Source organism: Saimiri boliviensis, chromosome X (assembly GCF_048565385.1).
Source record: "Saimiri boliviensis isolate mSaiBol1 chromosome X, mSaiBol1.pri, whole genome shotgun sequence".
In the NCBI taxonomy this organism is placed as follows: Eukaryota; Metazoa; Chordata; class Mammalia; order Primates; family Cebidae; genus Saimiri; species Saimiri boliviensis.
Genome location: NC_133470.1, coordinates 125,040,044 through 125,062,699, shown reverse-complemented (window position 1 = coordinate 125,062,699; position 22,656 = coordinate 125,040,044). Strand labels below are relative to the sequence as shown.

The following is a 22,656-nucleotide window of genomic DNA, read 5'->3' as shown; positions in this document are numbered from 1 at the left end:
TGAAACTAATGACTGTTCCGCATGGAGGTAGAACAGCCTAGACTCCTCATCTTAACTCTGGACAATACTAAAGGGTCATACCAGCTCTAGAGCTCCTCCTAAGACTGGTTGAGGCCTTTGCTGACTGCGCTGCAGTTATTAATTCTTTCTGCACAATCCTACTGTCTTCTCTCCCTCACAGTTGTTCTCCTTGAAAATACTCATCCAAAAAGCTTCCAACACTCAAAGCTCCATCTGACAGACTGTTATCCAGGGAAACTGACTTCTGACACTGTATTAGAACCCCCACCTTCCCCTGACTTGACTTCTACCCTGGCACTTACAAGATTTATTGCTCTTATTTACCTATATCAGCTTCCACTACCAAACTGTGAGCTCTTTGAGGTCAGGAACTGTGTCTTATTTATTTCCGTATCCTTGTACATATTATGCACACAATGATGTTGTTTAGATGAATTTTGTAAACTAACAGCTTCTTCAGGAGGCGAGCATGTATACTTGGGTATTTTTTGTGGGTTTCTTGAGATATGAGACGTGGGCATATTTTGATTGTTAGGATGGAGGAACGATTGAAAGTGATATTTGCTTCCAATTGTAGGTAGACACTTCCATGCCTGTTGTTCATGCCTACTGTCATTAACTAGGCCCAGTACCTTACCCTCAACCCTGAATCTCTCGTCTTTATTTTTCTTTCATTGACCCACACTGACAATATTTCAAAGGGTCCAATTTTTATAACTGAAAAGACCCTTTGAGACCAAGTAGGCCAACCCATCACCATCATTTTATAGATGAAGAAATAGGAACCAAGAGGGAAAAATCACAGACTCCTCTTTTTTTGCATGGCAATATCTTGCTGTTGAACATGATTAAAGCAGAAAGCATAAATACTGAATTCAAACAACAGCATCTTAATTTAATAGATTGAGTGCTTCGTGAACAGGGATTTGTAGATACATCTGTTCTACAAGATAATTTTACTAAATAGTTTTATTATGTTAAAATTACATTCATTAAAATGGGATTTGACCTGTAAGTTGTTGTCAGGAAAGGATTAGTTTACAGAAACCTTACATCCTAAACAAGGCCCGGGTCAACAGGTGGTCACTGAATAATACTAATTTGTAAGTTTCCATCCTGTCAAGCTACTTTATAGTCAAAACAAGGACCAGGAAATATACCGTTCTGAGATCGCATCTCACCACTGTATGACACTAGCACTTTATCTGAGCTACTTGAGCTGTCTAGTGGCTATGTGTTCATATTGTGGCACCAAACATAGCAGGCTGTCTAGGACCCTTTCTTTCACCCTCGATGCTAGCATCAGGAAATGTCATGAATCTCTGGGAGAAGCCAATTTCCATGTCACTCAAAATTCCTATTTCTCTTCCTAAATTAGAATATTCTATCAAATGTTTTCTTGAGGAATATGAACTGTGTTTCTGAAAAGGCAAAGGTCACTTTACTTTCTAAAGTGACCTTTATTAAATCAAAATAGTCTATTAAATCTTTTCTTGAGAGAGAAGAACTATGTTTTTGAAAAGGCAAAGGTCACTTTATTTCTCTCAGATTACTGGCTATGATGTCCTCCATGAAGGAAACTGGGCCTAGTTTCACACCTTGCGAGATGAAAATGAGTCCACTTGCTGCTGTTAAAGAAGTTCTTAGGAGCCGTATTCATATTCGTGATCCATTGATATTGCTCGCAATCCACAGAAACATCCCCCCATTCTATTGTCTTCACTCTTTATTTTAACTGCTTTGTGATATTTCCTGCCATTGACATTCATTTTAACAGTTGCTAAGAGGGCAGGGAGGGGAGGCAGAGCAGAGGAGGCGGGCAGCATGAAGATTTATCCCAAGTCTTACCTTCTCTCAGGATTCTTTCCTATCTGGCCATATTGTAAAGTAAGTAGATTCCTACCCTCTCCCTCTCAGTTTTCTCCCACCCAGCCTAATAAATGGCGGAGTAAGAAGGTGGGAGGCTCTGGAACGTGCATGTTTCCCAGGCCCCATCCCCAAGTGTGATTCAGTGCAGGAGGCCCTCAAAGTACACTTTTAGAGCACTACACGAGGTGATGTGTGGCTATCTCTATCAGCTAAGGATATCCAACACATTTTTGGCCATAAGTCCAGAAGTTACCACTTACTTAACTGCCACTGGTGTTGAACTGGTCCAAGTAGCTCAGCATGATGGCAGATAAACATTACATTCAATGACCATTCCATCCACATCGGATCATGATTTTTTTACAGACTCAGTTAAACTTCTATTGGAATTGAATTTGTTGCCTTAACATTCCTGCCCAGCTTGAGATAAGTTTTTGTATTTCTCCACACCTTGAAACATATGCTTTCTCCTGCTTTTTCTAAACGGCCATGTACATAAGTCCTCTTAAATGCAAGAACTCTAGATGTTTAGAGATTTCCTCTTGTATCAAGTCTTCAATAATTCGATCATTAGTGATCATTTGCCATTCATGAAAGCATGTTGTCCTCTTGCCATTTATATTTACTTACATTTAGTGTTACATTATACCAAATCCTACAACAAATTCCCTATTAGCACTAAGGCTCTTGGTCATAGTATTATCAGTATCACTGTTGTTATTACTACGGGAAAACAGGATTGACACCTGGTATGTTGAGGCACATAAAATAATTTTATCTATGGGTCCAAAAGTTAAGAAAGGAAGATGGCAGAGCTGAATTATACGCCATATACAGAACACAGGATCTCAAGTGAGTATGCTTTAGGTGCATACCACAAGTGGACAGGAGGTAGTATAAATTGGTCTATCATTGGACCAGTGGTTTTCAGTGTGGTCCCTGGATGAGCAGCATCAGTATCACCTGAGAATGTGCAGTATTAGAAATGCAAATTCTGGAGCCCCACCTCAGTGTTCCTGAACCAGAAACTCTGGAGGAGGAACCCAACAATCTGTTTCAATAAGTCCTCCAGGGGATTCTGGTGTCCACTGAGATTTGAGAGCCACTGCTAAAGACTACTCTGAATATATATTCTGGCTTACTCATTCACTAGCTGTGTGACATTGGGTAAGTTATTTAACCCCTTTTAGCTTCAGAAGTCTTATTCATAAAGTAGATAAACAATAATTGTCCTTACTTAATAGGGGTGATGCAATAATTGGATGACATAGTCCATACAAAGCCCTTGAAAAATTACTAGCACATAGAAACCTCCCAATAAATACTATTACCATCATTTTTATTGCTATCTTTTTCTTATATACAAGAATCTTCAATAAATGAGAAGCACTCATTCTGTCCCAGGCAATAAGATAGCAATCAGATATCTAATTTTGGAAGAACATGAGAAGGCTATTCCAATGGTGTCATATCTACTTAACTTCATATTGTAATGAAGCATTCCCAATTTGGAAGGATTGAAAGGAAATCCCAAATGCTCCAGCATCCCAGTAAGCTTAAATTTAAAGACTTACACAATCAGCCCAGCACAGGCCTGATCAGCAAGAAGATGAGGAGAAGAAGGGAAGGCTTAGAATAGACATTTGGAAAGATCTCTAAAGAGCTGCAGGTAAGACCTCCGGTTATCCTTCACAGGAATTAGAAGAGGAACTCCTTCTGAGTGAATGCAATCCCACAGGTACTATGCTTGGTCAGTATATGCCCTTTTGTGCCATTGGACAAAATCTTCCAACAGGGCTCATGATTTGAGGAGCAGAGATTAGGCTGAATTTTGGCCCTCAAGCCCAATCAGGTAGGTTTCCTTGTGCAGGGCACAACCTACATAACCACACACAGCAGCCCTGATTATAAATTAGGGCCTTTGTCTTTGATTAATATCTATCCTATTTGACTTTGTCAGAAGAAAAGATAATTGGTAGTTGTTCCCAAGGCTTAAGATAATTGAGTTAAGAATCTGGGAAAGACTGAATCCTCCTACTCTGAGACTTTATTTATTCCTTCTTTGGTGTTGATAGTGCTTACACCTACCTACTTATTGCTGTGAGACTCACAGGTATTATAAAACTTGAAAGAAAATGTCTATCTCCTGGATACTCCTGAGAATTAAATGAGATCCATCTGCAAATGCCTTTTAAAATGTAGAGAGCTGTTTCCACATAAGGTAATAGTATGGTTGCTTTTATTGTTTCGATGGCAGCATGTAGTAACACCTCTGCTGTTTTCCCACCCAAGAGCTCATGACTAGTATTATCGCTATTATTAACGACTATTAAATATATTATTGCATTGATATGTAAATGCAACTTAGACCTCTTTCTGAGAAAGATGCTTTCTCTAACTCCAGTAAGGTGCCAATGATAGTTACTAATTGGAAATATTAATTTATAAGAATCAGCAGTGTCATACCAGCCAGTAATAGGCTGCTCCTCTCTCCCTTTTCACCACACTACCACCATCACTATGACCACCACGGCCACTGTCACGTGGCAATGCCATCACTGCTTTTGCAAATAGATCAGAAAAAAAAAACAACCTTCCAATTATTTCTACTACTACTACTAAATATTTCTAAGCCCCTCCAAAAGAAGGGGTCCCTTTCCACCATCTTTTGTACATCACAAAGTGTCCTCTCTGAAGGTTTGCTTGAGGGTCCAGTGTTAAAAAGTAGCCTCATATCCAGCAAAATAGGGAAGAGGTCAGGTTCTGCCTTCCTCAGCCCTTCTCAGCTGAGGTCACACAAAAAGTTTGCAAGGTCTTTTGAACTGACTGCAGAAGTCAAGCCATGGTGACCCCTGTCACCTGCGCATACACCTCCAGATGGACTCCTGGAGCCAGAAAATCTGAGTCAACCTTGTGACTCTGGACTCTTTGGCCTGATTAACTGACCTTGTAACATTCTACCATTGTTCCTGCCTCAACCATTCCCGCCTCAACTGATAAGCCAACTTTGTGACACTGGACCTTGGACCTTGTGACACCCTGCTCTGGCAACACTCCCCCAGCTTGCAAAAATCTGCCCTGAACTGTAACTTCTGTAACTTTCCACTGCCTACCCCAAACCTATAAAACCAACTTCTATCCCACTGCCCTCCACTGACTCTCTTTATGAACTCAGCCCACTCGCACCCTGTTGAATAAACAGCCTTGTTGCTCACACAAAGCCTATTTAGGTGATCTCTTCATTCAGAGCCTGCCTAACAAAGTTTAGCATCTTTTTAGTTCTTCTCAGTCCAGATAGATAACAGCCAGAAACACTTAGCAGCCTCAGTTCCAGTAGTTGAAGGGGCTGGAAAATTAGCTAAAGATTTGATCTGGTATGTGCTACCTGTGGTGTGTTGCAGTCTTCCTCACTGCTATGCTGACCCAATCTGTACTCATTGGCTTCTGGCTCAGTTTCTCACCAAATCTCCAATTTTCTAATGGGACCAAAGATGTGCCCTGAACCTTAGGCGACTTGGCTAAAATTCTGATAATCTATTTTTGTTCATTCTCTGGATCCTGCTTTACATGTTCCCATGGGCTGGGACATTGTTTTCAACAAATGATCAAGTGGACAACAAGGGCAATGTCTATCTTACTTTAACAGTCATTCCTCTTCCACCATTCCCATGGTCACACCTCACCCACCAGCTGGCATGCCCTCAGATACAGATACGTGGCTGTACCAAATATGGGTACTACACACCCCTTTGAACAAAGCACAATGAGCTGCCTGAGGTTGTAATCAGGCCACAACCCAACCAATGACTCAGTTCCTCTGCCCCCACTCCATCCCATTGTGACTCACGTCACTGAGATCCCAGCATGCCTCATCTGAATCTGCCTATGTTTTGTCAAAAAACAGAGAGAAAATCCTGGAGTGCAAAGCTTTTGTCGTCACTCTCTTTTATCTCTCTTTCTGAATCCCTCCTCCACTTCCTGTTGCTGTCCTCGCTATTAAAGGTCTTCCTTTGCTCCATAACCATTCTCTGTAGGTTTTGTTTCCCCCAATCTCAACGTTTTCATTACCTTGGTGGGCAGATCTGTACTGTAATAAAGAAGACAATCTCACTAAGAGAAGTCACATTAAAACAATGACTGGGATCTTAAAGTGAGAAATAGTTATTTGCATTATTATTAAATTAAAACAGCATTTCTCAACTCTGGCTGCACATTACAAGCACCTGGGAAGATATTTAAAATATCTTTGTTGGGCCCCACCACAGACCAATTCTAGTAGCATTTCTGGAGGTGGCATTGTGGTACCAGTAGTCTTGAAAAGATGTCCAGGTAATTCTAGCGAGCAGCCAGACTGAGAACCCTTGAACTAAAAGAATCTCTAATTATAAGGCAATAATATGTGCATTTGCTTCCTCTGTGCCTCAAAGAGGTTGTGGATGGTTAGCATTAATCCTAATTCTTCTCAGTCTGACAGCCCAAAGAGCGTCAGGGCCTGGATTTATTTAACATTTTATGGTAGAGGCCAAAATGTCATTTCAAAGTATACAAATGGGTGGGATGCGAAACATTCATGGAATATAAACTTGTGGGAGACATTGGGCATCATTAAGATTTGTAACATATTACAAAGTTATAATACTAAATATATTAACCTGTTTCTGGCATGGCTTCCTGGAAATGGTTTTATATCTTTCAAAGTAATTCTATGCTCTGCTTTGAAAGTATCGAGCTCTATTATGAAGCAATAAGAGCCACACTAATTGCTTAACATCATGGAATGTTGTACACTGGAGCTGGAAGCAGATTACCGTAGTTCTCGAACTAAAAACTACTCTTGCCCTTATCCTCTTTTAATGATCATAATTAAGGGTTCAATACTGAAGGCACCTGAAAATTTAAAACAGGCTTCTGGTTATAGGCCAGGCCTTAGTTGGACCACTCTGTAACAAACTCATTGTTAAGGGAATGACTGGGACAAGGACTAATACTTGAAGGAATCAGTTTGTCAAATAGTTTCTGAGATATCCATCCTAAAGTGGTGGAGTGGCTGCAATGGGCGAATGAGAAGCGTTCACATGAATTATAGCCATCTGCAGAGGAAGGTAAAATGGAGATTAAAAAAGTGGAATAAAAAAAAAGTCAAAACCATGTGTCACAAGTGCTTGCAATACATGTAAGTAAAAGAGATCTGATTCAAGAGCACCAGGAAGGGCCCCTTTTTTCCAAAACCCACCAAACTAACTTTGAGAATGATAGCTTTAGTGGATCAAGTCCTTTGCTTCACATTTGTGAATTGTCTCTGCAAGAATCATTTTTGAACATTAACCTTCCAGAGGAAGAGGAAATTGTTAAAATTTAAACAGTCTTCTTATTTCAATATACCTTCATTCTTCAGCTAGGTGCCCTCCATAGCAACTAGCTGTGTGGTACAGAAAGAAAAGCCCTGCTTTGAGAAGAGGCAGAGGTATGGACATTTTGGAGTCCAGAGAAGACAGATCCTAAATGAGTGTCCCATACGGACACTGGGTACCTTTGAAGGAAAGTACCCAGAAAGGAGTCAAAAGTAAATCTCTCCTCAGTGACTAGAACAAACAAAAATGAAGCCATAAGAAGACCCTCACCTCCCCACCCTATTTTTGACAGGTCTGAAGCTACGGGGGTCCTAAGGGCAGAAAGAAAGGATATATGGATACATTGCTCTTGAAACCATTCTTCTCCACTCGGGTGCTGAGAGCGGGCACTAGCATCCCCAGGCATTTGAATCACAGAGGGTTTTGTACCTTTATTCAGTTCATAAAATAGACTCTGCTGAAGCAGGGCAGTCTTGGGACCTGAGTGTGATTGAAAGAGGGCAAATGTTTAAAGGAGTGGGAAGGAATGTGCTACCCTAGGGTACGAGGGGAGGAAACCTTTTGGAGGTTTTAATCTCTTTCCCTGAAGTCACGTTTAAATTTCAACCGTAAAAAGCACTCACTGCGAATTCTGTCTGCCTGGTGAATCCTCTGGAGGGCTTTCCGAATGCTTTGGCTGTCTTGTCCTGTGGTCAGGACGACCCCTACAGGTAAGCCGTGGCTCCGAAGAGCACTTGCGACTCGATTGGCTGTATGCACCCAAATATCTTCATCTGAGGAAATGACTCCAGCATGAGCCCACTGGAAATATTTCATGACAGTTACGAGCACCCGGATGGGAGAAGGGAGTATCCGAGAAAAGGTCGGGTAGCTATTTTTATTGTCTAATTCATAATTCACACAGGACCAAGAGAAAATCCCTTTGTCCCAGCTGTTTCCCAGGAGCGAGGCTGCCTCGCAGTAGCCAGGGTTTGTAGGTCCAATAAATCCTGAGGCCATCTGGTGGTGGGAAATAAAACTGGAGAGCGCCCTCGAAGTCTGGCAGTCTTCATTGAGAATCACATATTCAAAAGAGTAACTCAGGTCAAAAGATGGGTCCCGGTTTATTCGCTCAATGGCTAATTGCGCAGCAACCTCAGGCAGGGCCTTTGAAAACAGTGAATCACAAGCCCAAGGGCCCACCACCCCTATCTTGTAGGGGAGTGTCCACACCTGCCGAGGAAGGGATATGACAGCTAGGAGGCACAAGCACCACAGGAACTTAGAGGATGCAAGGCCATGGTGTCCCAGCAGTTTCCTGAAAGCCGCAAACCGGAATACAAGGCGAGAAAAACTACAGAATCCCAGGAACATAGCCCTCCTGCTTCCAGCAAGCTAATGACGAGATACTGGAGAGTTAGTTATTCTGCTCTCCCAAGATGGACAGTGGTGTTTCCAAATGCCTGTCAATCAGAGGAAAACGTTTGTTACCAACATTATTTCTGAAGCTTCCGGAAATAATCAGTCGTGAAAGAATAGCAAAGGAACGGTAGCGCCCAACCCCTCTTCCTGTATCCCTTATCTCCATACATGGCACATCCATCCACTGTTTGCCCACTTGATTCTTTCAGAAAGCTGGAAATCACTGAGAATCCTTCTTCTCTTCCCCCACATTCAATCCATCACCAATTCCTATTGGTTCAGCTTCAGTAATAGCTGCCCACCTTACAGTGTTGTGAAAATTACATGAGTTAACACAAAATAAGTGCTTATAACAGAGACTGGCAAGTCATTAGCATTATACTAGGCATAGCATTATCATTATTACAGTTTTAAATATGTCCGTTTTTCTCTCCCATACCATTCTCTTGGAGGGAAATAGATGTAAACAGATGATGGCAATGCAGAGTAAAAAGTGCTTATGATTGAGGTAGCTCAGAGAGAAAAAGAGGATCACCAAAACCCAGATTTCAGGGAAGGAGAGGAGGGAGGAAGAGTACTCTCTCTGCGTTGAGTACTGAAAAAAAGTTAGCCAGGTGAATGGGGTTGCAGGAGTAGTTTGGTACTAAGATACTAAGAGCCTTCCAAACAGAAGGAACAACATGCAGAAAGACTCAGAGGTAAAGGACACATAGATACATAGATAGATAGGTAGATAGATAGATAGGTAATAGATTTTATATATATATATACATATAAATATACATATATATATATATACATACACATATATATGGATTCTTAGAATTCTAAAGCATTTGTTCTGCTTGAGTTTGTAATGTCAGTGAAGGCAAGGGCCGGATCGCCAAGATATGCCATGATTTAATCGTGTAGGCAATGGCTTTAAGCAGAGAAATGGTATTATCAGATTTCCATTTTAAAGGATCACTCTCGCAACAATGTGGAGAATTAGTTGGAAGAAAGCAAGACTGGAGGCAAAGAGACCAACCAGTATGGAGTCTGTCATAATAACCATAGGAGAAATGACGACAGACCAAGAGAGCGGTAGTGAAGACATAGAGGAATAGGATCATTTTCTCCAAGGTTAAAAATATCAAGGAGATTTAAAAAATGGAAATAACCAGAACTTGCTGACTGACAAGATGTAGAAGGTAAGTGAAAAAAAAGGAGGACTCTAAGATGATTTTGAGCTTTTCAGACCCAGGGAACTATTTGGAAAATGGCACAAGTCTCTGAGATAGGGGACATTGGAGGAAGGGGGTGGGAGAGACAATACATTCTTATAGAGATGTTGAATTGGTCAACAAGTAGCAATATCCAGTAGATAATATCACATACTGGAGCTCTTAATAGAAAGCTGGAAAAGAGTTATAAATTGGAGTGTAATCAGTTGATAGAGGGTAATTTAAAACAAGCCTTTTGTGGAGTAAAAAAAGAAGACAAAGGGCAAAACCCTGAGACCCCACAACACTTAAAGGTAGGTCAGAGAGATGTTAATAAAGTGAATCCTTAGTAAATCCTTAGTTCTTATCAAAGATCAAAATAATGGCATGGCTTTCTTCAGGGCTGATAATCAGCACTGGTGTGCATCAGTCAGGCCCAACCGGTTGTTTATGGGCAGCAACAATTCTCTGTGCCAACCCTATTGGTTATTATCTTGACTCTCACTTCTAATTTTATGAGAAAACTTGACTCCTGAAGAGACCAATCTGAGGCATATCTAGTGGATCTTAAAGCCCTTTCACAAATAATATGCCCCAACACTCTTATATTGGTGAAAGTTGGTTTAAATGAGAGTCAAGAAAGTCTTCGGGTAACCAACAGCTCACAAAACAACATGAGCCAGTGGCTGAGGCTTGTGTGGGATGGGAGACGACTTCCAGTGTGTCTTTGGGAACAGTGGAAAGATGGTTCTGGGCTGATTATATGCATAAAACCTCCAATTTATTCCTAGGCCCTCAAAGATAATCTAGTCTAACCTGCCTCCAAAAAAATAGATCTGTTCTGTGCACTATGTCGAATGTATGAGAATGAGATACAGGATGGATAAAACGTGAGGTGTTGACCCAGGCTTCAAAGGGATCCCAACCCAGAACTATAGGCTGAGTGAGCTCTAGCCGAGAGCCACATGCTTCTCTTCCCACCTTCTTCCAGTCTCCCTCTTTTCTCTTCCATGTCAAAATTTGGGAGCCAGGACACTGTAGGAGCCATGCCTTATCTGGAGTCACATGGGAAGGATCTCTTTTTCTGGTCTGTATTGTGACAAGGATATTGAACTATCTGATATCTCCGTCCTTATAGGCCTCACTCTTTTGACCATTAGAAATGGTCAACAGTTGAGGACAGCTCTATATGGGAAACAGAACCCTATTCACAGCCACAGGGAAAGAAAGCTGACATACTGCCTCTTCTTCCCCAAACACATTCATTTCCTGGTTTCTTTCCCAGTATCTGTGCGTTTAATCCAGAAATCAGCACTTATAATAACAAAGTCTAAGATTTACTGAGGTCTTGCTATGTGTAAAACTCTAGGCTACACCCTTTCCCTGTATTGTCTCATTTTGAAAGCTGAATTTAAAAAACTCATCACAGTCCTTTGAAGTAGGTATTATTAGCATTACTATTTACAGATAATGAAACTGAGGCTCAGAAAGGGTAAGTAACTTGTCTAAGGGCATACCATAGTAGAATAAAGATTTGCGCTCCAGTTGATTAAGCACTGTGCTAGATAAAAGTCCTGTAGATAACCCTTCATCTATGAAGTCAATGAGACCACCATTATCATACCTTCTATATTACTCAAACTGAATGTGAATCATTCATTTTCAGTTTAAAGAAGTTCCTGGGTCCCCCATGAAAGAATAAATTAGGTAGAATTGGGGAAGGGCAGAGTAAATTGGGAGGAGCCATCAGACATTCATTATCCAACCAGAAGTAATTTGCCACGAGTGTTCAAGCCTAGCCCTGGGACTGCCCACTTACTCCTCACTCCGGGCACAATGCTGCAGAGCTGGGGGTGGGGAGCACCAGTTCCATTATATTCTATATAATGTTTGTTGAATGAATACTGAAGAGGAAATATGGAGCACGAATAAAATGTTTTGTATTACTATGTTCTTTAAAATGCTCTATTTTAGGCCTTAATCAGGACCCACCTTTGGCAAAATTATCCAGGGGTAAAGTTTGTCTTCAAACCTCTAGCACAGTACTGCCCTCTCATTAATGGAGAGAAAAACAACTCCAGAGAAAGAAACTCTTTAAACAATTTGCACTAATATGTAAATGAATGATAATATCAGACACTTTCCCCTATTCCTCCTCAAGTAGTGGTGGTTTGTTTTCTCATTAGGAGTGGGGACAAGTTTATGCCAAAATAATTGATCTCTAATAATATAATGTCTACTTTAAGCATCAGTGGCAGGTAGGCAAAAGAGGATGGACCACTTTTTGAGTAAAAAAAAATGAAAAGACTTTTGCTGCCCCTCAGATCAAAGTAATTAACTGTCCATTCTAGGTTAAAGGCTGGCATTTTGTGTTATAATGCAGATCACTCACTCCTAAGCACGATACCCACCCCGAATTCTAAAAAGTTGGCTTTTTTATATCATTTCTCAAATGTGTACATTTACAACACAGGTCCCTCCTCAGGCCACATGCCAGAAAGTGCTCCTTGCCATTCGTTCTCAGTTGTTGTTGCTCTTTTCCCTTCGTTAACTGCAAGATAAACTGTCCCCTTACACTTTTTTCTGGTATCTATGTCATGCATTTGGTGATACTTCTAACTCTGTTGATTGCCTGGACAACCAGAAAGTTTTAGGTTGCTGTAGGATTTAGTCTTGATCCCCCAATTTAAGATTGTAGAGAAGGAAACTTATTCTTTAAAAAAAACAAAAACAAAAACAAAGAAGGAAAGGAAGGAAGGACGGAGAGAAGGAAGAAAGGAAGGAAGGAAGGAGGGAGGGGGGAGAGAAGGAAGGAAAAGAGGAAGGAGGAGGAAGGGAGAGGGAAGGAGGGAAGAAGAGAAAGAAAGAAGGAAAGAGGGGGAGGGAGGAACAGAGGGAAGGAGGAAGGAAGGAAGGAGGGAGGGAGGGAGGGTGGAAGGAAGGAAGGAAGGGAAGGAAGAAAGAAAGGAAGGAAGAAGGGAGGGAGGGAGGGAGGGAGGAGGGAGGGAAAGAAAGGGGCAGGAGAGGCGGAGGATGCCCTAAGCCTCCACCTGCTGATTTAGGTTTAAGGAAAAACTTAGCTCACTAAAGGCTTTCTAGGGTCAATGGAAAATGTGGATATAACTAAAACAAAGTGTGTGAGGTGTGAAATTTTGGAGATAGAATACTACTGACACACAGTTATTCTGGGGCCCTTGCCTAGGTTACTCAGGTATGAACACCTGCATGGGATCAGGTTTCCATGGGAAGCAGGTTTCCATAGGGATGCGTCATTTCATTTCAGGTAGTTTTCACAATCTGTTGGGAAGCCTGGCTTCACACAGAAAACCACTGTTCTTTAAACATGTACAAAGAAACACTATGACAAATATGTCTGAAGGAAATGGTTCCTCATACTAGCTTGTCAAACCAAGGACTTCAAGGAATGATTGATTGGTGTTTCTAGTTACAGCCTGAATCAAGTTAACAGCTGGTATAAGACAACATCAGGATGAAATAAAGAATCATGAGAAAAACTAAACGAAAGCGTGGGTGAGAGCCTTTGCGCTCCAATCTTGACTTAAAGTATCTCAAAGGCTCTCTTTACCCCTTCTTTCCTTCATTCTTTAATTGTTTTACTACATATTGCAGTAAATTTAATGTAACTCAGGGTCTCAGCTCACAGGTGGGCTGTGATATTTTTTTCCCCAATACAATCTTTCTTATAAACGAGAGCTGTCAACTACTCACCAAGTAATTCACCGTTCAAATGTCTTCAGTTTACTGCCTGCGCATGCAGACCACTGGCATAGCTACCTCAGGGTGTCTGTCCATTTCTTTGCATCCTCTACGCATTCATAATCCTGTCAAGGACTCCAGTCTGTTGATAAATTCTATTAATATGGTAAATAATTGAAAACGTTAGTAAACGTTTTGAAAATCACTATTCAGCATCCGCAGACCAAGACTTGGATTAGGATTTAGAGTGACACTTCTAATCCTTTAAATTGATCCCACCTGTAGCAGAGTTAATGCTGACCTAAATGCAATGACCCAGAGATTAACAAACAATTAGAGTCCTGTGGATAAATCCGTGCTCCACAGACTATTGCCTTCTTTTACCTTTCAAAGTCAGAAACGAACTCTCAGATTTTGCCTCTGTGTTTTTCCTTTTTCCATTCTGTCTAATAACCAGCAATCGCCCTTTCTCCAAGACAGTTCTAAATGCCAAAACATTCATCAGCTGTGATTCCAGCTCAGCATATAAAAGGTGATGCAGGCTGGCTCCCTGCAAAATTCAAAGTAGGTGAATTTTGTCTCCTTCTCTTATTCCCCTTAAGTGCCTTCACTGCCTTTCCTTCCAAGAGAGACTCTCTACTCCCCTCTACACCTTTGAACAGAGACATCATTTCCCCCATACTTTAGATGCATTCCTTAATCAGTCCTTCTCTGTCCTGGGCATCATTCACTCAGGGCACTGTTCTCAATTCCCGAGGTGACAGCTGAGGTGTTAAGGGCTAAAAATGACTTACATTAAATGAGAAATGTGTTTTAATAATAGTTTTATTGAGATATAATTTATCTACCAAAAAAGTATACAATTTAGGGGTTTTTTTAAGTACATTCCAAAGCTTATGCAACCACCACCACTTTCGAATTCCAGAATATTTTCATTATCTCCACAAAGAGATTTAAAAATTCTTGTTTAAAAGTCACTCCCCATTTCTCTCCTGCTCCTAGCCCCAGGCCACCACTAATTTACTTTCTCTATGGATTTTCCTATTCTGGACATTTCATATAAATGAAATCATACAATATGTGATCTTTAGTAAGTGGCTTCTTCCACTTAGCATATCGTTTTCAAGGTTCATGCATGTTCTAGCATGTATCAGTACTTCATTTCTTTTGCAGCCAAATAATATTCCACTTTATTGGATATGCCACATTTTATCTATCAGTTGATGGAAATTTAGGTTGTTTCCACCTTGGGCTATTGTGAATATTGCTTTTATTACCTTTGTGTAAAAGTTTTTATATGGACATATTGTTTTTATTTCTCTTTGGCATATACCTAGGAAATGGCTGTGTCATATAATAACTCTATATTTAACATTTTTTGAATCAGCAAACTGTTTTCCAATGTATATGCACCATTTTGCATTCTCATCAGCAACATATGAGGGTTCTTTTTACCTACATTCTTGTCAACACGGGTTATTATCTATCAGTCTTTTTATTTTTAGTATGATAGGCATTTTATATGTACGTTATCGTATTTTATATTTATAACAACCATGAAATAATATGTTATATTACCCATTATATTACATATTCTTTCCATTTTGTAAATGAGATATTACCCATTCTTTCCATTTTGTAAATGAGAATGCCAAGACAGAGATTAAATTAGGCAATAATAATATTTACTAAGTATCGTATTACAATAATAATGAGATGATATGACACGCGTTTCTGGAAGCCCTATCTCCTTTGATCTTCACAGTGACCCCATGAGATGTCCAGAGAGGTTAAAGTAACTTACCAAAAATCACACAGCCACTGGTCAGTAGAGACAGAATTTGAACTCAGACATTCTGATTCTAGTATTTAATAGAGCCAAAAAGTTTAAACCTAAGACTATTTGGCATCAAGGAAGCTCACGTTTATCCTTGATATATTCCACTAATGCACCTCTTCTGCTACCCCTCCAAAGACTACTTGCACTTTAATAGGGTTTCCAGAAACACACCATGACTACCCAAAGGGAACAATCCCTAATTGTAGAATTTCGGGTGACCTGATGGAAATACTGGTGCAAGTAGGGGCCGGTTACCATCCTCTATCTACTACTGCATGGTGCCATGGTGTAAAATACATGTACCTAGCATGTATTTGTAAGAAGGTTCAGATGAGGACTAGGATGTTCAAGTGACCACCATTCAATGAATGCTCCAAAATCCTGAATAGACATGAGATTCTAAATGTATAGGTAGAAGTCACTGGGAATTAGCACATAAATAAAATTTCTAAAGTGAATTTGCTTCTTTTGATTAGAGTTCCACAAACACTTGTTGCTCTATGGGCTTTCCATATACTAACTCAATGGATCATCACAACTGTCCCATGGGGCAGGTGTTAGTATTATTATCATCCATATTTTATAGATGAAAAACGGAGGCACAAAAGGATTAAGTAACTTGCCCAAAAGCATACAGCTAGTTTGTGGTGGAGCCAGCTATGAAAATAAGCAGTCTAGCTTTAGAGTCAGTGCTCTTAACCACTGCCTTTTAAAAGAAATCTCAGTATGAGCTCATTGGATTTATCCATACATTCAAAAATTCCCACTGGATCTCTAAGTTTTAGTTACAGTATAATTAAAGATGAGTTTAGAACAGAAATCTAAAACCATTTGGGGTCCTTATGAATCTAAAATTATACAGATACTTCAAATCCATTCATGAGTACAAATGTAAAAATTATTCCTACACACCTTTTGGAACTGCTATGTCAGAAACATCAGCACACTGTATGATTAGGTGGTGACCTCAGTGTTATCATGAACTTACAGCACCAGAATGTTCATGGATTCTACTAGATGTTGTTGGAACTCGTATCAGTTCCTGTCTATGTTACCAGTATTGAAGCCTAACAATTTACAGAATTTCAGCATCTCTGGATGATCCTTACTTCCTAAGGCGCCATGAAATGAAAGAATCCAAAATAGTAACCTCTCCCTCCACAAAACTGTGAAGGCAGACGCATCACTTTAGCTTCCCTCTTACCATTAGCTGCAAAGAAAAAATAATATAGCCCTTTTGCATTTAATGATTTTTTTACTACTGAACACTACAAGGAACTCGTAATTACATGCATCATGGGAAAGGGCCTTACATAATATTAGCCTAGGATCCTTGTATTCCTTTGGAGACTAAGATGCATGGCTGGGGCGTGAGCTATAAAAATAGGTTCAGAATGGTGTGCTTCTAGTCAATCATCCAGCATAAGGCTTGGACAAGTAGATCCTTGCAGCCAAGAAATCACATGAGAACCTGGGAAACAGGCGGGGTGTTGGACGAAGATAAATTAGAATGAGACAGGAAAACTACAAGAAAGGATATGAAACAAACTTACATATTTTGCTTGATTCCAAGGAGGGTTCTGAACTGTGATTCTCCACCTTCCTTTATACTTTTTACCTAACCCTATCTGACAGGACGTTCTTTTTCTAATTCAGTAGTAAGAACAAAATTCTCTGTCTGTTTATAGTACTCGACAAGCAGTTATAGTACTCCACAAGACATATATTGGTTCATAAAAGTAGAATAGCTTTGGGCAACAGGCAAAATGATAATTTCCAATTATTGAGCATCTCCTTTCAATTGGCACTGTTAGCATTACTTCAGTTATTTCTCATAGCATCCCTAAGAGGTAGGGAAAATTCTTTTTTTAAGGAAAAAAAAAAGAATGCTTCACGAATTTTCGTCTCATCCTTGCTCAGGGACCGTGCTAATCCTCTCTGCATTGTTCCAATTTTAGTATATGTGCTGCCAAAGCGAGCACGGTAGGGAAAATTCTTATTTTCACTTTAGAGATAGAGAAAGAAAACAAAGCACAGGGAGTTTACGTGCTTTGGCCAGAGTCACACAGATGATAAATGGTGGACCCGTGATGCAAATTCAGGTAGTATGGTTTGGTTCCACGGCCTGACGCTGAATAACTTTGCTATACAACTTTAGGACGCAAAGTAGTTATTTAAGTGTATTATGCTTGTATATTTACAGTATACGTTATTTCGTTTACGTGTGTGTGTGTGTGTGTATTTATGGCATTATAAATGGGTTTGCTTTTCTTCAGTTTAGACTGGAGAGGTGACCCAGCTTTCTGCCACATTTAGCCCGGAAAACGTGACCAGAATAAAGCTCGGTGCTGCCCTCTAGTAGTCAGCTCCCACACTGAAATTAAAGCCACGGCTGTAATGACACTACATGGCCGCAGGATGTCGGTATTTTACCATTATTGTCAAACTCCTCCACGATCAAATTTTTTTTTTTTTTTTTTTTTTATTTTAGACGTTAATACGGGTTGCTTAATTGTTGTAAAAATACGTTAGAAAATTCAGAACAGTGAAAAATAGAAAAACGTTTTGTTTTTATTAAATATTGTGTTTTTCCAAAGTTATATTCAAACCAGTCATACAATTTTGTAAACTTTTTTTTTTAATTTGACATTAAAACATACCTATGTTCTCACAAAGGGCACAGGACTTGGAGTCAAACTGACCTGCTTTCAAACCCCATATCCATCTTCTCTAGCTATGTGACCTGAGGTTAATTAATTTTCCTAAAGCCTTAGGTTTCCTCAAATGAAAGAAATTATGATAAACAGAACTATTTCCCAGCACTGTTGTGGGGATTAAAAAGAATGATGCATACTAAGTGTCTCACACAGTGGGTGCTCAAAACATGGCATTTCTTTAGACCATGCTAATCTCATGGCACTCTTGTTTTTGGAGGCTCCACTCTACATTTTATCACATATACTTTGACATCTACAGTCATATCCTATGTTCAATAAATATATTTTTTGCTAAAAATTTGAGACGATTTTAAAATTTCACCTTTGAAATTTATTATCAGCTAAGCTTCTTAGCAGAGATTATATATACTAAAGAATTCTTACAAACTGATACAATCTAACCAGCCATTTTTCCAATGTGTCAAAATTGTTCTGAATACAAAATACAATAATCTATAAAAAGTGATGAGTTACATTTTTGACATTTACTTAAAAATTATAGACTTTGATTTTACAGTTATTTTCATATTTTGAAGGAATAACTTTTCTCAAGCTTCAAACCCCTTTGGCAGATCCTTGAGAAGTTCATAGGCCTTAGGCATTGTGCTTGTAGTGTGCAATGGATTAAAATAAAAGAATCTGGTTAAAATTATTATCATTTCACTTATACATTATTTTATGGTTACAGAATATTTAATTTTGTATATGTTCCAACATGTACTCAATTGTTCCCCTAGAATTATATATTTAGGTTGTTTACAAATTTTTCCTATTATAAATGGTGCTGCAAAGCATATCTTCAAATACAAACCTCTTTTCAGCATATTGGGATTATTAATTTAGGATAGATTCCCAGAAGTAAAATGACTGAGTCAGAGTATACGAATATCAGTAATGTTCTTAACATATATTGTCCAATTACTTTCCAAAATATTGTGACCAATTTATGCTCTTACCAATGGTCAATAAAGTAAAAGTTTCCATTTTATTACCCTGTCACCAGCAAGTTGTCTCAAATTTACATTTATCAATTGTAAAAAAAAAAGATATTTGGTATTAACATCTATTTTTCTATTACTATTGGTTATTTAAAAATTATTTTCTCATAATTTTATATAAGTCATACGCATTTTCTGCTTTGTAAATCTTCTCTTTGTCTCTTTCCCTGCTTCTAAGGTCCAGTGGTAGACAGAGGATCCCCCAAAATTAGTGTTTTGCACATCTTATGCAAAAGCAGGTAGTTAATAATACTGAACAGTGCTTATAAACTATGCTAATACTATGGATTGGCTTACTTCACTTCCATTCCACCCTGGAATCTTCTGTAACTTCGATTTGGCATGTGGATTAGATGTCACCAAATAGATGTACTTATATGAAGTTTGGCCATTAAAATTGGGCTGAAAAACTAGAAAGAGTAGTCCTATCTGGATATATGAGGTTTTCTACAGTGTTCATTTTCCACCTTCCTAGGTATCAAGAGGAAGTGAGGTGCTTCCTCTACCAAAGTCAACAACAGCAGCATCCTGATCTGGTTTCTAATCGCTTGGTCACACCTATTGCATTGTCAGAAACAGCTGCAGCAGCTGCAGAGGTGAAAAGAGCAGGTTCTTGATTCTGGCAGAGCTCTACAGGTGACATCAAAGGTAATAATCCCTTAAAGTTTCAGTTCTGTGTTTTTCTGGAACAATGCTTGTGAAATAGACCTTTAGACCTTCCAGCAATCCTGTAAGTACTCAGTACCCTCTTTTAAATTCCTTCCCATAAATTGTTAGGAACTTTTTGGAACATATTCTAACAGCATATATTACAACATAAAAATATGTATACACTTTGATCTAGCAATTATACTTGCAAAATTCTCTTGCACAGAAATAAAGTATTAGCATGCATTGTCACCAAGATATTTACTGCAATTGTTATTTTAGTGGCAGAAAACAACCTAGAGAAAACCGGAATGCTCACCAATAGGGGGTGTGGTTACATTCATTACAGAACATCCATGCTACGGCATACTATATAGATCAAACTAAAAAGTAAAAAAATTAAAAAAAAAAAACAGAAAATGTTATCCATTCATTAATCTGAAAGTATGCCATGATACATTTAAGGAAATGATCTGTATAATTCCATTTTTGTCATTAAAGAGGTGAGGGCATTTCTTTCTGCTTAAGAAACTTAGAGTGGTTTCTGTTTTTGCCCTGAACCCTGACTGATACACACACTCTCATCATCATCATCATCGTCAGTAAACATTATATATCTGAGGTGGTGCAAACAGCTGGTTTCTAATCCAGTTATGAATCTCATAAATAAATATACAGGAAAATTCTTGGAGGCCCAATACTTATTAAAATATTGTACCACACAAGGGGCGTCTGCTTTAAGATAGAGCAACTTGTAGCAAACTAATGCTGTTGCTGAGAACAACTAGAAAAATTGAGTGAAATACTCCCCCAAAAGTTCCTTTTTGAAGGCATCAGAGAGCCAGGGCTTGAGAGGTAAGAACCCAGAAAGAAGGGAAGCTCATCAAAATAGCACAACTTTCTGCATGTTGTTTTGCTCTTGAGGTATTTCTCAATTCTTGGTCCAGAAACTGGGTAGACAATCCCTCCCATGAGGCAGAGAAGTCAACAGACCTTTAGATAATATCACAGGACTCAGAGTACAAAAATTGGAGTTTAAGGTCAGCCAAGGCCAGCCAGGATTTGAACAGTCATGAAACTGCAGAGAGAAGCAGGACAGACAAGTGAGCCTGACATGTAGCACAAGTTTTCCACTCCAGGAAATTGCCAATTAAGTTGCACAGGGCAAAAGATTAGAAGCCCTGCAGAGTGGCTAAAAAGTAGACTGGAGTTTCGGGAGGATTCACAGAGCTGAAGAGACAATAATTGGAATTCATAACTTCTCAAGGAGGAGTGTCCTTGGGAAACATCTATCCCTGGTTCTCATTTGGGACCCCTGGAGAGCTATATCTTAGCAATGGAGTAAACTAGAAATAGGTTGAGTCTAGCAAATACTGCAAACCAGCCTCAGGTAAGCTCAGTGGCTGAAAGGATTAAGATAATTTATCCTTCCACTGCCTAGCAAAAAACCGGGTGAATCACCTCTGGAGCACATAAGATCATCTAGAGTCTATATACTTTTTTTGGCACAAAGTCTGGCACTCAGTAAAAAATTAACTAATGTACCAACAAACAGCACCAAGAAGAAGAAGAAAAAAAAAGCAGGCAACAGGAATAGACTTAATGACCAAGTTATTGTGGTTATATGACATGGACTATAAATATTCAAGAAAATGAAGGGCAATGTGGAGAATTTCACCAGAAAATTAGAATCTGTAAAAAATAACCACATGAAAATTCTGAAAATGAAAAATACAATAAATGAAATTAATAATTCAATAGTGGGCCACACAAAGTATAAGGTTCACCGCTACTTTGTAGGATATTCTAAGTACCTGCTATGTTATTCCCTCTAGAAGACTTCCTTCCTCCACTGTTCGTAGCATTTGGGGACTGCCAATCAATATGCCCTCCGCTCCTCTGATCAGGAAAGTGGCGGGCACTAGATCGAAATCAAGACAATTGGATTCACCTAAGAATTTGAATCTTGAACTAAGCAATGCAAAGATGAAAAACACAGCTGATTCATAGTGCCAATGGCGCCCTGGTGATATGGTTTGGCTATGTGTCCCCACCCAAATTTCAACCTTGAATTGTAATAATCCCTACGTGTCAATGGTGGGACCAGGTGGAAGTAATTGGATCATGGGGGTTGTTTTCCCTATGCTGTTCTCTTGATAATGAGTGAGTTTCATGAGATCTGATGGTTTTATAAGCGTCTGGTATTTCCCCTGTTTGCTGTCATTCTCTGTCCTGCCCCCCTGTGAAGACGTGCCTTCTGCCATGATTGCAACTTACCTGAGGCCTCCCAAGCCATGTAGAACTGTGAGTTAATTAAACTTCTTTTCTTAATTAAACCTTTTTACTCACATTAGTAATGTGAGAAGGGCCTAATGCACCTGGAAAAGGAGCTCAATAGTTCCCTCCATATAGATCCTGGATGATGTCATGATTTCCATCTTTTTTGAGGCCTGCTGGTTTAATTATTCCTTCCACAAGCTAACTCGTTGTCTTCCACATAAATTCCTTGGCTAGCCAGTGTATTAATTTGTGTAAGTAATACATCAACCCCCAAATTTCAGTGGCTTTAAAATATAAGTCTATTTCCCATTCATGTCCTACCCAGAGCGAGTCAGCAGTAGCACCATATTCCAGAGTTACTCAGGGACCCAGGCTCTTTCTATTCATTGGCTCTGCTCTCTTCTAGGTCTTAGAAATACTCTGCATTCAAATGACAGGATAAAATGTGGGAGATGTTTATGGAAAATGGCACATATCAATTCTGCTCACATTCCATTGCCCAGAATTTAGATACATGACCATACCTTGGTGCACGGTAGACAGGAAATGTAATCTAGATGGGTGTCCAAACAGAAGAGAACATAATGTGTAAGAGCACCTGCAGTCTACATA

At 39.4% G+C, this 22,656-nt stretch overlaps 1 protein-coding gene and 1 non-coding gene across 2 annotated transcripts in view; both read right to left on the bottom strand.

Moving 5' to 3' along the window:
- The window catches only part of GUCY2F (guanylate cyclase 2F, retinal), a 97,439-nt gene extending 83,641 nt beyond the window's left edge, over positions 1-13,798 (bottom strand). The window contains exons 1-2 of the mRNA XM_003935862.2: positions 13,574-13,798; positions 7,865-8,683 (exon numbers count right to left, since the gene is read on the bottom strand). Coding sequence (XP_003935911.1) covers positions 7,865-8,594 — 730 coding nt within the window. The 5' untranslated portion in view covers positions 8,595-8,683; positions 13,574-13,798. The remainder of the gene's footprint in view (positions 1-7,864; positions 8,684-13,573) is intronic.
- Positions 13,799-17,276: 3,478 nt separating this feature from the next.
- LOC120362009 (U6 spliceosomal RNA) lies at positions 17,277-17,383 on the bottom strand. The gene has a single exon (XR_005578015.1). It is a non-coding gene; the product is annotated as a U6 spliceosomal RNA (small nuclear RNA).
- Between the last annotated feature and the right edge of the window lie 5,273 nt (positions 17,384-22,656).